We start from the raw sequence: 18,204 nt of genomic DNA on the forward strand, positions 1-18,204 counted from the left end.
AAGACGCAATTTTTAAAAGGGTAAAGAATTCTAACGGAGAACCAATAAACTGGTTAAAAATATGTTGGATGGGTTTTGTCAAAAAATGAACCGTATAAAATTTTCTATAAGATATCAATGAATGAGAACAAGAATTTTAAAGTCCTGAATTTATTACCACGTCGGAGTAGACCAAAAAAGTTCGAAAATATTATATTGACACCACTGTACAAAAATATAAGACAAATTACAACCGCAATATTTAAGGATATAATTGACTTATTACGATATATACCACATCGGAACATCATGATTTCTTTAAATCCCTTTCATATTCACAAAATGTAGATGAGTAGAAAATTGTTTTGTAGTTTATGTTTGTAAAAAATGTTTTGAATCGCATAATTTATGTTTTTAAAGTGTTATAAAGGTATATAAAATAAACTGAGTATTGTTTTTCCTCAATTTGAAGCATCTTAAATTATGCTGAATGGACTTCGGTTCCTTCCAATTTTATAACAAATCTGGTTGTTAATTTTGAAAGTAGCCTAACTCCATTCTTGGTAAGAAAACGCATATTATTTACTTAATAATTGCCATTATTTTAATAGGAATTGTAAATTTAGCACCTTTAGATAAGCAGCATAACTCATTGGTATTCTGTACGTATATTTATAATTGCATTGAAACGCAAATCCTTAAATATCTCAATTTAAGTATAAATAGACTTAGGCCATTTTCAAAATAAACGGCTCATATATCGGCATATAAGCGCGGCGTTTTTAAATCGAATCTTGATACTTATGGCACGCCGTTTTTTTATTTATTGTCAAAAATAGTGAACCTTGAATAAAAGAAAAACAATATTTCATTTTAACAGAAACTATTATTATTTAGTCGAGGGTAAAAATAATGAATTAATTTTGTGTCTTGACATATAAAATTTATTAGTATAATTAATTGATATAATTTTTTTGTCTTTGAAAAATTTATTTGTGTATCAAATTGAATACATATTTGAAAAAAAAAGAATTTTATATCCACACATAAAATTAATTCAAGATATACAGGAAAGGATATTCTAAAAACGTGGAATTTATTTTTTGTCCAGATATAATTTTAATTCATTTTTATTATGTTATAAGAAAGCAGTAATGCATTTTATTCAGCTTTAAAGTCATAAAAACTGTACGAAAAACAATTAAATATTTGTTAAGTGGTGCGCTAGCGTAAGTAGTATCGTCTTCGCTTCTCGCGCCGGTTATTAACGTTCGATTCTTCGTGGGGGAATTATTTTTTTTTATAAGTTTTTCTATCCTTAACAAGAAGACGGTCAGTGAGTCCCAGCTCAGATTGTTTTCAAATTTTGCACACTTGTAGTACTCCATTAGAAAATTCATTCTTCTGAAAACTAGCCGTAGATAGAAAACGCGGATTGAAATTTCACATTGATACGTATTTTTTTGGCTGTAGTAGTGTCGTAGCTACAGTAGCAGCGCTGTGTGTGTTTTTCACATCGCCGATACCTAATCCAGTCAAAAAGAGCCAAACTTCTGAAATTTGGTGACCAGGGGAGAATTTGACCTAAGGGTAATTTTACGACGCTGAATCGAATGGTGCTAATTTTATTGCAATCTGATACAGGGTTTTCGAGAAAAAGGGTAAAAAAGGGTAAAAATGAGTAAAAAATGGCCTTATCTTAGAATCTAGGCATTTAATCGAAAAAAGTTTTAAACAAAAGTTGTAGAGAATTAAAATATACATAAAAAATGTTTTATGTTTATTATTTGCAAAAATAAGCGAGAAATATTGAAAAAAAGATGGTGAAAATAATTGTAAGAGTGGGGAAGCAAGTCCCGCCTCTCAGTCGGTTTTTGCAGGCAAGCGGGCTAGTGTGCGTGCGAGCGTCCGTGTGTACTAATCACAAACGAAGGATCTTTGGTAATCTTCGGTCTCTTGACCTTGAATGCAAGTGCGACTGAAAGGAGAAACCGATATTTCTTTCTTTTTATTTATCATGCGATAACGAGTATTATTGTCCTTGGCCATCGATTGTTGAGCGTTCTGATATTTCTCTTTTTATATTTTTTCTTTCGGTAGCAAGAATTTTACGTCTTGGCCATCGTGCGTCGAGCGTTTTGTATATCTATATATATCGGCGTATAAGCGCGGCATTTTTAAATCGAATCTTGATGCTTATGGCACGCCGTTTCTTTATTTATTGTCAAAAATAATGAACCTTGAGTAAAAAAAAGATAATTCATTTTAGCAGAAACTATTATTATTTAGTTGAGAGTAAAAATAATGAATTAATTTTGTGCCTCGCCATAAAATTAATTAGAATAATTAATTGATATAAATTCTTTGCCTCACAAAAATTTATTTGTATATCAAATTGAATACGTATTCTCTTTAAGACGAAATTTAAAATTTAAATATTTTTCCTATGTAATTATGTATTTTATAAAATTTTAAATTACTGATTTTTTGTCTCGTAAAAATTTATTAGTCTATCAAATTGAATACTTATTTGAAAAACAAAATTCTTATATCTACACATAAAATTAATTCAAGATATATAGGAAAGGATATTCTAAAAACATGGAATTTATTTTTTGGCTAAACATATATAATTTTAATTCATTTTTATTATTTTATAAGAAAACAGTAATGCATTCTTATTCATTTTCAGTCTTAAGAATTGTACGAAAAAAGTTGAATACTCGTTTAGTAGTGCGCTAGCATAAGTTGTATCGTCTTGGATTCTCGTGCCAGTTATTAACGTTCGATTATTCGTGGGAAAGTTATTTTTTTGATAAGTTTTTCTATCCTTAACAAGGAGACGGCCAGTGAGTCCCACCTCAGATTTTTTTCAAATTTTGCACTAACGATATAAATTTTATTAAGAAATCAATATTATTATATACGCGGGCAATAAAATTACTAATTATAAATTAAATAATATCCAATAAATAACAAAAATTAATTTTTAACGTGCCGAAACTAGACATTTTTTAGGATGATATTTACAGGATGAATTTTTAATTTAAGTAATAAATCTTCCTTTATTTGTGCTAGATGTAAACAAATTTATTGCTTTTAATTTTTTTGTAATAATTTTAATTTTGTTTTGTATGTAATTAGAAATTAGGAAATGTAAAAATAATTTATATAACCTAAGGATAGAAAAACTTATAAAAAAAATATTTCCCCCAAAAAGATTCGAACGTCAATAACCGGCACGAGAAGCACAAACAATACTACTTACACTAGCGAGCCACTTGACAAGTTTCCAATTTTTTTCTTACAATTTTTATGACTTTGAAGCTGAATAAAAATGCATTACCGTTTTCTTATAACATAATAAAAATGAATTAAAATTATGTCTAGACAAAAAATAAATTCCACGTTTTTAGAATATCCTTTCCTGTATATCTTGAATTAATTTTATATGTAGATATAAAATTCTTCTTTTTCAAATATGTATTCAATTTGATAGACTAATAAATTTTTAAGAGACAAAAAATTAGTAATTTAAAATTTTATAAAATACATAATTAAATAGGAAAAATATTTAAATTTTAAATTTCGTCTTAAAGAGAATACGTATTCAATTTGATATACAAATAAAATCTTGTTAAGGCAAAAAATTTAAATCAATTAATTATTCTAATTAATTTTATGGCGAGACATAAAATTAATTCATTATTTTTACTCTCAACTAAATAATAATAGTTTCTGTTAAAGTATATTATTGTTTTTCTTTCATTCAATGTTCATTATTTTTGACAATAATAAAAAAACGGCGTGCCATACACATCAAGATTCGATTTAAAAACGCCGCGCTTACACGCCGATATATATAGATATACAAAACGCTCGACGCTCGATGGCCAAATGAAATATGCTTGTTACCAAATGAAAAAATAGAAAGAGAGAAATATCGGTTTCTTGTCCCACTCGTACTCGCATTAAAGGCCGAGAGACCCGAAGATTGTCGAAGATTCTTCGTTTGTGAATTAGTACATTCGGACGCTTGCATGCACACTAGTTCGCTCGCGTGTAAAAGCCGACGGAGAGGCGGGACTTTGCGCCCCACTCTACAATTATTTTTTTTCATTATTTCTCACTTATTTTTGCAGATACGAAGATAACCCTTAGAACATTTTTTATGTATTTTTCAATTCTCTACAACTTTTGTTTGAAACTTTTTTCAATTAAATGCCTAGATTATAAGATAAGGCCATTTTTTACCCTTTTTTACCCTTTTTTTCGAGAACCCGGTATCAGATTGCAATAAAATTAGCACCATTCGATTCAGCGTCGTCAAATTACCCTTAGATCAAATGATCTATATTAGTACTATACTTTTAGGATGTTATCATGGTAAAGGGTTTTTTCAAAATGCCCAGCCTAATTTGAAGAAAAAGGTTTTAAAGTTTTGATTTTTGTTGTATATATGTTTATATTATCTTAATTTTAACCGTCTATCAGCTCTTGCTTCTCGTGCAGCTAATTAGAGTTCCTTCATGGAGGAAGGTTTTTTTAATAATTTTTTTCTATCTGTTTTCAAATTTTTTTTCATATTTCTTAATTTTTAAATATATACAGGAAAGAGAAAATTATTTATTACAGAAAAATTAGAAATAATACATTTTTTAAAATCTTGCGCAAATAATAAAAAAAAATTGATTACTTGAATTACTTTAATTATCAGTTAACATTTTATTTTTTAAAAGATATATAAAAATAGATAAATTTTCAATATATATTAACAAATATAACAATCGTATATATTCTAATCATTAACAATTTCATGTATAATTTTTTTATATCCATGAGTTTTAACATTTCTTGTACATTTATTAATATTTATTGAACGCTAATTCCAGAGTGATAGTTATCGTAAAAGCATTCAATAGTCCATTATCAATTGTCATCAAAATTTTTTCATAAAATGATTCGATATGCATGGTACGCTTCGAAATTATTAAAACCAAATGAAAGATAAATATTTTTAAACGTTAATCTTGTTTGATTTCCAACAGATCTTTTAAAATAAATCATTGTTTGTGTAAAAAGTCATCTTTTATTAATTGCGCGAGATGTGAAAAAATTTATTGTTTCTAATTTTTTTGTAATAAATAATTTTCTCTTTCTTCTTTATAATAAAAAATTAAGAAACATGAAAAAAATTTGAAAAGAGATAGAAAAAATTATTAAAAAAACTTCCTCCATGAAGGAACTCTAATTAGCGGCACGAGAAGCAAGAACTGACGCTATCGCGCCAATTGATAGACGGTTAAAATTAAGATAATTATCTTAATTTTATAAACATATATACAACAAAAATTAAAACTTTAAAACGTTTTTTCTCCAAATTAGCTGGGCATTTTGAAAAAACCCTTTACCACAAAAACACCCTAAAAGTATACTACTAATATACCAAAGCTCTTTAAAATCCGTGGCTATCCCAGAGCAATGTCCCCTTGGAAACACAGTTACTTGTCTTTTAGCGCAGTTAAACAGTATTAATTAATTAAAATATATAATATAAAAATAAATTAAAATATATATGTAAATAATAAAATCTCATTTTATTTTTATTTTATTAAAAAGCCGTGTTCATGGATGTGGACAAGGTATGCAACATATGCGATGAAGCACTGGAGTCTGCTACGTTGCCAGTCGTCACGTAAGAGAAAAGGGTCTGAGGACATTAATTTTGAAAAGCAAAGAACTTCGCGATAAAAAATGGGAGATTTGGTGCCATCTTACTTCGGATGTCCTGCATGACTCGTGCCGCAAATGGTACTTAAGGGCGACAATCAAAAGTGTAGCCGCAAGAGCAGAAAAACTGAAAGCTTCATCGACATCTTCTGCTGAAACACCTAGTACGTCAGCGAATCTTTCTAAATCGGAAAATGAATTCAATTTCCGTGACTTGTGCTTAATATGCGCACGTCCATGGAAACAAAAAAACAAGCCAGGCTCCGTGATACAGAACGACTTTATGAAGGAAAGGTTACTTAATATAGCTAAACAGCGAAACGATGAAATGGGCATCACTCTGCAAAATCGATTAAAAGATGTCAATTCTGTAGTTGCTGTAGGCGCACGATATCACAGAAAATGTTACTTGCTGTTTGCGAAAATACCAACCTCTCGCCGAAACGTAATTTAAGATTAGAAGAAATAGAGTCTGATTTTCAATACATTGCGGAATACATACAAAATTCGCAAAAAGGAAAATTCACAGCGAATGAATTACTGTATCTTCAGGGCAGCAGATGTTTTACAAGAGATGTTTTATTTCGAAAATTGAGGGAATTTTTCGGAGAAGATATCTACATCTTGCGGCATCAAGGCCGTGAAACTATGATCTTTTATAAATGCTTCAGTACAGCCAAGTTATGTGGAGACTGGTATCGTGATCCGGATTCCCTCACTTTCAAACAGCGAGAAGCAATTGTAAACGTTGCAGCACAGATCGTCCGAAAAGATATCGAGAATCACGATTACGATAACAATTCTTATCAGCCAGCTGGAAAATTTCTCAATTCAGTTCAACGAGACATTCCTCCACTTCTTCGTGTACTTATTGATCAACTTGTTATATCGGATTCACGGGAAAATATCGACGACGATGAAGACCGACATTTCGTGCAACGAAGTGCAATAGCCCATTCTATTTTAGCTCTCATACGACGTCCCGATTTCACATCACATCTGCAGCTGGCACTCGGAATTTACATTCACCGCAAATACGGATCAAAGGTGATGATCGATATCCTTAATAAATTAGGCTTCTGCGTGTCATATTATCAATTGCAACAGTACGAGGCATCGATCATCATGGATCCACCGAAATTCGTATTTGAAGACGATGTTTGTGTGCAACATGTCTTTGACAATACCGATCACAACGTTGAAACTTTAGATGGCTGTAATACGTATCACTGCTTAGGTGGAATAGCTATCTACACGCCGGAGAAAAGAATAAGCTATGAAGGTCGGACGAAAAAATTGAAAGGTGCCTCAAAAATATCATCTACGACGATAGCGTCACAGAGCATAGTGCAAACCATACCATGGACAGGCAATTCGGACGGATTGGAAAATATTAAATACGATGACACAACAAAACTCTTTTCCATAGATTCGCCTGTATTGCCAGCCGTATACTCGGCATATCTATGGGCAAAGCACTGCAACATAGAAAATGTACCGAGTTGGAGAGGTTTTATGGAGGTTTTAACGGCGAATAACACTTATGATGTTTCTAAAGTTGTTTGTCTGCCTTTCATAAATCGTCCTCCTTCCAATATGAGCACTATTAACACAGCTTTACACACCGCTCTAGTTGAGGCTCGTCGAATTAATCAGAAAACGTGTTTTGTAACATTCGACCAACCATTGTACTATAAAGCTCGTGCGATTGTTGCAGCATCACAGGATACGCTGAAAGACGTTGTGGTTCGCTTGGGTGGGTTCCACTTGCTTATGTCCTACTTAGGCTCAATCGGTCACATTATGAATGGCAGCGGACTTGAAGACATCTGGACAATAATATACACTCGAGCAGCAGTGAAGAAGGTGTTGATGGGGTATGCTTTTGCTCGTGCGATGCGTGCTCATATCTTGACATTTACCGCTTTGGGAGTAATGATGATCCGAGAAATCGAAGGTGAAATACGTAAACAATACGACAAAGACATTAAAGCTTTTTTCCAAAGATGGGATTCAGAACCTCCGACTATCGGCGATTGTCAAGCGAAAACTTCGATTACTTCGATGACTATGGACTTGATTGCACAATTGGCTATTTTAAAAAATCGAGGACCTACGGCACAACTATGGGTGCAATACTTTGAGTGCGTCGTAATTGCGTTGCAGTTTATGGAGGCCGAACGCTCAGGCAACTGGCAATTACACCTTCAAAGTATTCGTAAAATGTTACCTATTTTTCATGCTGCAGGCAAATTCAACTACGCTGAAAGTGTTCAAATATATCTTCAAGATATGGTCAACATAAAGCAGAAAATGACCGATGACGAATACCGAAAATTCACAACGGAGGGCAATTTTACGGTGAGGAGGTCTGACAAAGCTTGGTGCGGTATGTGGACGGACATGACGATTGAGCAAACTTTAAACAGGTTCTTCGGTACAGATCTGAAACATGGGAGAGGTGTTACACCTAGTGTCAACGCAAGATTCTTATCAGTGATGCCATCGTTGTTCTCAATTATTGAGTGCTTGGAAGACTTTTGTGGCATTGCATCATTAACAAGCGAACAACACGCCGATCTCGCCAACCATCGAATAAAACGAGATGATGACGAAATTAAGAAGTTCATATCTTGGTTTGAGAAACGCCGTCCTTTTGAACCTCGAACTACTTTGTGTTCCTTGTCAACGGGGATTGCCGGTGTGGTTACTACAGATTGTCATCTAGCATTCGAGAAAGGGAAAAAAGTATGGAATCCATGGTGGGAAAGAGTGTTGCTGAAGTATCATTATCTTCGGTAACAAGCAAAGTGAAAAATCTGACGGCAGCACGAATGCAGACTCATGATAACAATGATACGAGTACGGTCGACCCTGTTTTACTCTTTCAACGTGTTTCGCATATGTTTCACATGACGAGGTACAAACACGTAAAGCATTAGAGTACGAACTTTCACCGTATCCCTTATCTTTATTCGATGAGTTTGGTCTCATGAGGAAGACATCGAAGTCCGAACTGAACAAACTATTTAAGCCGTACGTTTTACAATTACAAACTTCGATCCGAAACATAACCTTTGTCATTGATGGTGGATTCCTTCTGCACAATATCAGCTGGCCGAATGGAGCATCGTTTCAAGAAATTTGTGAAATGTACCATTGGCACATCATCAACAAATACGGAGAAAATTCTTCGATCGTCTTTGATGGATACACCGACGAGTATACTGGAATAAAGTCGTACGAGAGATACTGCCGACGTGAAGAAAATATGGCACCGGATATCGAGTTCAACGAAAGCACATTCCTTACTTTGAGCCAAAAAAAATTTTTGTCGAATGTGAAAAACAAAATGAAACTGGTGCAGATGCTTGTGGTATATTTACGTGCACATGGTTTCAACGTGAAACTCGCTCAAGAAAATGTGGACGCGCTTATAACAAGGACAGCGATAGAGCTAAGGCAAAATACGGGCCGCGAAGTGGCAGTTGTCAGCAATGACACCGACCTGCTGATTTTATTGATAGGTTTATCAAATTCCAATCCTCTGTTTTTTTACAAGATTATGCCAGGTGGTAAAATAAATACTTTGTATTATACAGAGGACCACGCACATCTGAAGTCGTATATTTTATTTGCCCACGCATTCGCAGGATGTGACACGACGAGTGCCATGTACGGCAAAGAAAAGAAGAACGTCATCTCCATTCTGCAAAAGAATGACAATCTGCAGAATGCTGTAAAAATATTCTACAACGCTACTAGTACAGTAGAGAGTCTGTGTGAATGTGCAGAACAAATAATTGCACATTTATACAACTTCAAAAATCCGAATCAGTCGCTCAGTGATGCTCGATACGAAAAATTTGCATCGCTGCCCACGGACACCACCGTGGAAATTCGATTGGCGACTTTACCTCCAACGCAACCCGTCCTGCGAGAACACGTGAAACGCACATTTTATCAGGTGCAATCGTGGTTGGGGAACAAATTGGATGCACGGGATTGGGGCTGGAAGCAAACCACCACGATGATGATTCCTATCATGAATAGTAAAGATTCAGCGCCTGACAATTTGTTAAGAATGGTAAGTTCTCAAAAAAATTTGAATAGACTAAATAATGAATGGAGAAACAAGTCAAGTTAGTTATTTTTTGAAAATAAAAATTTTATAATTTTGTAAAATGTTAACCATCTAACGTTTCTCTTTTAAATTGAACACCAACGTTACCTTTGTTATACTTGATTCGAAGAAGAAAACAAAAATTAGTACGATATTTGGAAATTTACAAAAATTTGCACGACTCAATGATTTTTTAAAAAATTCACGAATTTTTAAAGTCTTAATGTTGTAATGAATTTGTAAGGTCTAATGTTTCGCGAATTCGGAACGAATTATATTAAAAAGCATATACGCATTCTTTGCGCACGCAAATTCTTAATCATTTTCTCTACATGTCTATGTTTCAGGTACAATGTTCGTGTCCGGGAAACAGCAAAGCTTCACGCTGCAGCTGCCAAAAAACTGGGCTACTTTGCACTCAACTGTGCAAATACTGTGGGGGACAATCCTGCTCCAACTTTTCCACTAGCACAGTCGAGAATTCAGCTGAAATTCGAGTAGAAGAAAGAGACGAGGATGTCGAAGATATGGCAAGAAATGAATTCTTCGATATTGCCGCAGAAATAGACGACCCACCCGAGGTTTATAATTACGAGGAGTTTCACGAAAATGAGCAAGATAACAATTTAAAAATACAATACACTTATGCATCGTTGTAGATAAATAAATAAATTTTTTGTTTCATAAAAACTCCGTCTCATATTATTTTCGTTATATGTTCGACCAATTCGTGAGTGGATCATAGTTTTCATTTTAAAAAAAAATCACTCTGTACACTTGGAAAAATGAAACCATTTAATTTTTTTACAATTTTAGAAATACCAAAATTCATTGCCATTTACACCGCCTTCATTATATTCTACAAAGAAGGAAACATTATTGTAACAATAACAACAGTAATAACAATTGATACATAAACTTCTAAAAGTGACGAAAGAAAATTAATACTCGAATTAAAGTTATGTATATGATTGAATGCCTCGAATTGTAATGCGAGAATTAAAATTAAGTATGTAATTTAAATTTCTAAACAAAATTTTGACGGAATTAAAATGATGTTCTAAATTTTAATTGAAATATTTAAATTATGCGCATAATGAGAGAGTACATTGACAATGATTATTTTCGGCGGACACAATACAAATTCTGTGTTATTTTTAATTTATTTCAATTAATTGAATTATTATAATTGTGGTATTTCAATTCGATTTTGATATAGTACGCGCAGTCGTCATATAATTTTAATTTATCCAATTTAAATTTCTATTATTTTGTGGCCTATTTAATTTTTTTCCTGCAATTTTTATGACTTTTAAGCTGAAAACAAATGCAATACTCTTTTCTTATAACATAATAAAAATGAATTAAAATTATGTGTAGACAGAAAATAAATTCCATGTTTTTAGAATATCTTTTCCTATATATCTTGAATTAATTTTATGTGTAGATATAAGATTTTTCTTTTTCAAATAAGTATTCAATTTGATACACTAATAAATTTTTACGAGACAAAAAATCAGTAATTTAAAATTTTATAAAATACATAATTTAATAGGAATAATATTTAAATTTTAAATTTCGTCTTAAAAAGAGTATGTATTTAATTTGATATACAACTAAATTTTTGTGAAACCTAACATTTATATCACTTAATTATACTAATTAATTTTATGGCGAGACACAAAATAATTCATTATTTTTACTTTCGATTAAATAATAATAATTCTGTTAAAATGAAATATTGTTTTTCTTTTATAGGCCAGTCAAAAAGGGCAAAACTTCTTTAATTTCACTTATCATTCCGAAAATTTGATTTAAGGGCGAATCGACAACGCTAAATCGAATGGTGCTAATTTTATTGCAATCTGATACCGGGTTCTTTAGAAAAAGGGGAAAAAAGTTTAAAAAATGGCCTTATCTTAGAATCTAGGCATTTAAACGAAAAAAGTTTCAAACAAAAGTTGTAGTAAATTAAAAAGTATATAAAAAATGTTTAATGGTTTATCTTTGTATCTGCAAAATTAAGCGAGAAAAGATGGTAAAAATAATTATAATTGTGTGGAAGCAAGTCTCGCCCCTCCGACAGATTTTATACGCAAACGGGCTAGTGTGCGTGCGAGCGTCCGTGTGTACTAATACACAAACAAAGGATCTTCGACAATCTTCGGGTCTCTCGGCCTTGAATGCGAGTGCGAGTGAGATGAGCAACCGATACTTCTCTCTTTCTATTTTTTCATTCGGTAGGGAGAATTTTTCGTCTTGGCCATCGAGTGTCGAGCATTCTGTATATCTATATATATTAGCGTATAAGCGCGGCGTTTTTAAATAAAAAATATTTTAAGTCAAAAATAGTGAACCTTGAATAAAAGATAAACAATAATTCATTTTAACAGAAACTATTAATATTTATATATAGTCTAGAGTAAAAATAATGAATTAATTTTGTGTCTCGCCATAAAATTAATTAGAATAATTAATTGATATATATTTTTTGCCTCACAAAAATTTATTTGTATATTTTTGTAGAATATAATGAAGGCAATGTTAGTCGCGAACGGTGTAAATAGCGATAAATTTTGATATTTCTGATATTGTAAATAAATTAAATGGTTTTATTTTTCCAAGTGTACTAAGTGATTTTTTTTTTAAATGAAAACTATGTTTCATTCAAGAATGAATCGAACATTTAACGAAAATAATATAAGACGGAGTTTTTATGAAACACAAAGTCTATTTATTTATCTACAACGATGTAAAAGTGTATTCGATTTTTATATCGTTTTCTTGCTTATTTTCGTGAAATTCTTCGTAGTTACAAACCGTTTTTAACCGTTTGAGTCCCAGACGGTATTGAAAAAACACTATCGAAGAATCCCAAACGGCGCGATCGCGCTTTCCCCATATATGTACGAAAATGCCCAAGCAGCGCGATAGCGCTTGTTTAATTTATGTCGACAATACGTAACGCACCGTCAGTTGTCCACAATGCTCGAAATGTGCTGGGTTTTCTCGACATAAAATCTGAACAGCGCGATCGCGCTGCTTGGGATTCAAACGGTTAAACCGAAAAAAAATCGTTTCTTCTTTGTAGGAAGACGAGTGTTTACTCAGTTAGTAAACACCACTTCGAAGGCTGGCGACCAATCGGTCCGTCGCATCGACACCTCTCAGCTAACATAGAACTTTGTTTGATAATTTTATGGTCTTCAAGAATGCACTATAAGGTCTCTTCTACGTCTTCGAATACGATGCTCGCGATTTAAAATAATATCGAAGACCTATGCCATATGATTCATTATTACAGTTGCGTAATGCCTCAATAATTAATATATTAACTAGATGAACTTGTTACTTTTATCTACTTTTTTTTACTTCCTACTTTCTTTTTTTTTCTCTTTACTTTTATCTACTTTCAGTGCGTTACTACTATTATAATGATAAGTTTAATAATAATTACACAATTTTAATTTCCGTTTTGTTTCATCTTTATTTTGTACTACACTGTAATTAATAGCCTTTAGGGAGCTTGGGCTCTAGCGTCAATAAAATATTATTAAATAAATAAATAAATAAATAAATAAATACCAATTAATTTTTTGTGTCGAGACATAAAATTAATTCATTACTTTTTACTCTCGACTAAATAATAATAGTTTCTGTTAAAATGAATTATTGTTTTTCTTTTATTCAAAGTTTACTATTTTTGACAATAAATAAAAAAACGGCGTGCCATAAGCATCAAGATTCGATTTAAAAACGCCGCGCTTATACTTCGATATATATAGAAATACAGAATGCTCGACACTCGGTGCCCAAAACGAAAAAACTCGCTAACGCATCGAAAATAGAAAGAGAGAAAAACAAGTTTCGTCTCTCACTCGCACTCGTATTCACGACTGAGAGGCCCGAGAATAACTGTAGACCCTTCGTTTGGTTTAGTACACACGGACGCTTGCACGCACACTAGCTCATTCACGTGTAAGACCGAAGGTGAGGCGGGGCTTGTCCCCACTCTTACCATCCTTTACCATCCTTTTTCCAATATTTCTTGCTTATTTGTGCAAATACGAAGATGGACCTCACAAAATTTTTTACGTATTTTTCAATTATCTACAACTTTTTTGATTGATACTTTTTTCGATTAAATGCCTAGATTTCGACATATCCGGTTCTTAACCCTACTAAAACCTTTTTCAAATTTACAAATTTCGGAACTTTCTGAGTTTAATTCTGAATTATTATTGTCCCCATTCAATCGACCTTTCCACCATCAAATACAACATGAAAATAGTAAGATATTCGTCCCTTCAATAATAGCTAAAAGTATAACGATTCATTTTCCTTCCACCCCGAGAAGAAACGACGCCTATTCTCCCCTCTCCCAGAAAAACCAACTAATGAAAACATGACGTCCGACGAAGAACCTGTTATGCGTGAGTTCCTCGATCTACCCCTCTCCACTCCTGAACTATCCCCACCATTATCACCCCAACCTTCCATCTAGCTACCCCTTCCTCTTCTAGTATCTCAGACCCAGACGAACTAGACCCATAGGCTATCCCTCGCCCTGTAGCTTTGAGTTCATTGTAAAAATTAATTGATTGCAGGGATTATTTGAAAAATAGAAAAGATAATTTAGTAATATTCATATCATACCAAGGTAAATCCTTTGATAAAGGTGCCTTGGAACTTCATAAAAATAAAATGCTGCCAGTATATGAAGACATCATGCCCGAAAGAGCTAAAGTACCAAACATTACACAAGAAACGAAACTAATATCACTACCATTAGATTATCCTCTAAAAAAGCAGAGTATAATTGAAGCACTGAAATCATGATTTGACGTAGTTACCGAATTAGGAATTAAATCCATAGGCATTTCTAAAACTAAAGTTATGGGTGATTTTCCTTGGATAACTATAAAAAAAAATCTTCGAGAAATATTTTCAAAAACAGATTCAGCCATAATTATTTGCAATTCATTATTTAAAACTCCTTTAACAAATGAAATAAATAGTTTATCACAGAAATATCACTTATCTACAACGGGCGATCATAAAGGTGTGAGCAAAACTTATTGTCGTATAGGAAACTATTACTTTTGGAAAAATATGAAAGGTGATATAAGAGATTTTATTAACAAATATAAAACTTGACAAATGAAGAAAATGACTCGAGTATATCGATGATACTCACTGACACTCCTGGACAAGCATTCGACAAAGTAGCTGTAGATATCATGGGAGCTCTTCCCATGACTCCTAAACGGAACCAATACGTACTAACTATTCAAGATTTTTTCACTGTCGCTATAGCGGACATTTTTTGCAAAGAGTTTATTTGTCTTTTTGGAGCCCCTCGTGCCATAATTACTGATCAAGAGAGAAATTTTTTATCAGCCGTATTTAAAATAATGGCGAAGGAATGGAATGTTGAAGAATTGACTACGACTATCACTCTCAGTCTAATGGGCCACTTGGAAGATCTCATCAAGTTTTAATAGAATATCTTAACATATATTAGGGGTTGCGGAATAAGTTCGTAGCATTTTTATATTTTCTTTAGTTTTACAACGATTTTTTTGCTGTTTGACGCAGTGTATAATATTCATTCGATAGAGCTCATTCTGCTCTACAAAACTATGCTAATCGTCTTTTTGAGTAATTTAATTTTTTATTATAATACTTTTGAGGCTTAGAGATGGAATATCCAAAAGATAAAAATCAACATTTTAGACACCTGTTCTTGTCCGCTTTTTATCGAGGCCAAAAAGCTGCTGAAGCAGCCCGGGACATTGGCAATGCATATGAAGAAGGTGTCATAAGCGAGTCTACATCACGGAAATCGTTTGCAAAGTTAAAAAATGGCGATTTTGTCGTCGACGACACGTCCCGCAGCGGAAGACTTTCTAAATTCGACGAAGATCGTCTCAAAACACTTTTGAAGGAAGACGGTCATCAAACAAGTCGTGAATTAGCTGAAAACATGAACTGCGATCATTAAACGAATCTCAATCATCTTCATTCAATAAGATCTGCCGAAAAATTGGGAGCCTTGGCGCCTCAAGTATTTAGTGAAAACAACAAAGAAAATCGCTCGAAAGGAATGCCATGGTTAACAAGGAGCTCTACATAGCCCAGTTACAGGCAACGCCTGGTTCCATGTTGCCCAAGTCGTCAAAGCCGCACTCCAATAGTTCGAATGGGAGGTCCTTCAGCATCCGCCGTATTCTTTGGACCTGTACCGACAGATTACTATATTTTCTGTTCCCTGTCGAACCATATGAAGGGCGTTACCTTCGACAATGAAGAGGACTTTAAAAACTGGTTCAACAACTTCTTCGATACCAGACCGGGCGATTTTTGGCGGAACGGCATCGACTGTGTAGTGGGCGGTGCCTGCGGTTGTTGATCGGTTTCCAGCGATGGTGACTAGTAGATGCGTGAGGGCGTCCCACATTGACACGATCATGTATATATAGCAGCCGAAAATGGATGCAAAGTGTATCCTCGAATGATCGTGTCAATTACTGTTTTTATAAGGTATACAGGCTCGGTGTGACGGCCGAAATTTCGACGTTTTATCATGCATTTTTTCAAATATGAAAATAAAGTGCGATCGTTTTGAAATGTTTGCATGTTTTCATTGGTGTCTTGAAGTGGGCAACACAAATTTTTTTTAAATTAATTTTACATTAATTTGTTAATAATTTTATATGTCCAAGTTGAGTCCTCGAAAAAAAGGTTAGTTGTTTCGGGAAAACACACAGCGTAGTCATCTGAAATAAAATATTAAAGAGATTATTCTTCTGTATCCTTTATTCTAATGAACTAACCTATAATATGCATATTTAAAAACAAAACAAAAAAAAAATAGCTGACTTGTGAAAAAAAGGTTTTCAAAATCGAATTTTTCTTTTGATAAATTGTTTAAAGAAATTAATTTATTATTAAAATATTGAATATTTCAAAGGGTACACATTTAGCTATTTGTGTCTTAAATAACGGGTTCAATTTGTAGCCAAGTCGGTTGAATAGTTTTCGATCAGTGCTTCCCAGAAGTTCTGAAAATGTGGTTTTGAGTAAAACGCGTTCAAAGTTTTGACAACAGATTTTTTATAACAAAAATTATACTTACATTAATCAGCTATGCCTGGTGCATAGAATAATTTTTCCGTTTCCTCAAAGTTATCATGTTCAGCAACTTTGATATCTCTTCATAAGATTCTGGCCTCTTTACAGTTACCTTCTGCAGTTTTCTCTGTCCTTAAAATTCGTGCATTGTCAACAACTAATTTTACAATTAACTGATAAGTTAATGTAAAAGATTACTGAATGCTACGGTTTGGCAATCACCAGAAACTGTGAATCTCTCGAATAAATGAAGAGAGCTGTTCTATTACATGATATCAACAGACGAAAACCGTCACCATTCTTACTGCCGAGATTCTTGGTGCAAGTATCAACATCTGAAAGCACAAAAGCAAGAGACCACTTTTACGTACCAGTAACGTTTGACGAAGAAACTATTAATCTTATAAAAACAGTTTATGAGACTTTAGAGTCTGAAGATTTGTTGAAAAGATGCTTGGGAAGGAATATCCAAAATAATAACGAAAGTTATAATCACTGTCTATGGAATTTCGCTCTCAATCATACTTTCACTGGAAAGCACGTTATGGAGTTCGGTCGAATGCGAAGCGTTGCCTAGTAACATAAATACTATAAATATGTATTTTTACGTGACTCGCGCTCCAGTGACAGCCTGTGAAAAACGTAAAAGTGCGTTGACTGTGTACAATGTGTTAAGATATATCCAATATGCACATTCCTATGTAAGACGGTTGAAACAATTAAATTTTAATTTTATCCATTTCTACACCGCGATAAAATTTTCGGACAAAAATTGTTCTATCGTAAAATTTGGCTTGGCGATTAAATTTTTAGCGCCATGTCCCATTGGGTTAGCAATTTTACGTCTTCATGATTACGAACGTTTTCTATTGTTTTACCAAATAATGCGTTGTTCATTAGTGAAAGAGATTTATTTTATGTATTTAATAATTTATTTAATATTTAATAGGATTTTATTTGATATAATGAGTTGAGATAGAATAAAATAGTAAGAATCTATAATCTAAATTATTAATTAATCAACACGTTTGTGTTATGTGTTACTTTAAACGTCGTAATTAACGAAGATATCGTCGTCCTTAGTTCTTCGTTGCCGTCTTCTTTCGTCGTTTTTCATCTTCTTTTAAACACAACTCTCGTCATACAAAATAATAAAATATCAAATGCTCTTCGCTGATTCTTTTTAAGGGGTAATACGCATAAGGGGTTATATTGCCAGTCTCAAAAAAGACGTCTTT

At 33.1% G+C, this 18,204-nt stretch overlaps 2 protein-coding genes across 3 annotated transcripts in view; both read left to right on the forward strand.

The window, feature by feature from the left end:
• The window catches only part of LOC122526662, a 30,309-nt gene that overhangs the window by 5,294 nt on the left and 6,811 nt on the right, over positions 1 to 18,204 (forward strand). Inside the window, exon 4 of one of the 2 annotated variants that reach the window (XR_006306138.1) lies at positions 5,599 to 5,684. The exons of the other annotated variant lie outside the window; for it this stretch is intronic. The gene's annotated coding sequence lies outside the window, so the exon portion shown is untranslated. Of the gene's footprint in view, positions 1 to 5,598; positions 5,685 to 18,204 lie in introns of those variants that run through there. 2 annotated transcript variants of the gene reach the window in all.
• LOC122526681 lies at positions 8,630 to 10,698 on the forward strand. Its single transcript, XM_043650220.1, has 2 exons — positions 8,630 to 9,796; positions 10,180 to 10,698. The coding sequence occupies exons 1-2, from the start codon at positions 8,702 to 8,704 to the stop codon at positions 10,489 to 10,491; spliced, it is 1,407 nt and encodes a 468-aa protein (XP_043506155.1). The 5' UTR covers positions 8,630 to 8,701; the 3' UTR covers positions 10,492 to 10,698.

Source organism: Polistes fuscatus, unplaced genomic scaffold, assembly GCF_010416935.1.
Source record: "Polistes fuscatus isolate 324 unplaced genomic scaffold, CU_Pfus_HIC Scaffold12, whole genome shotgun sequence".
NCBI lineage: Eukaryota > Metazoa > Arthropoda > Insecta > Hymenoptera > Vespidae > Polistes > Polistes fuscatus.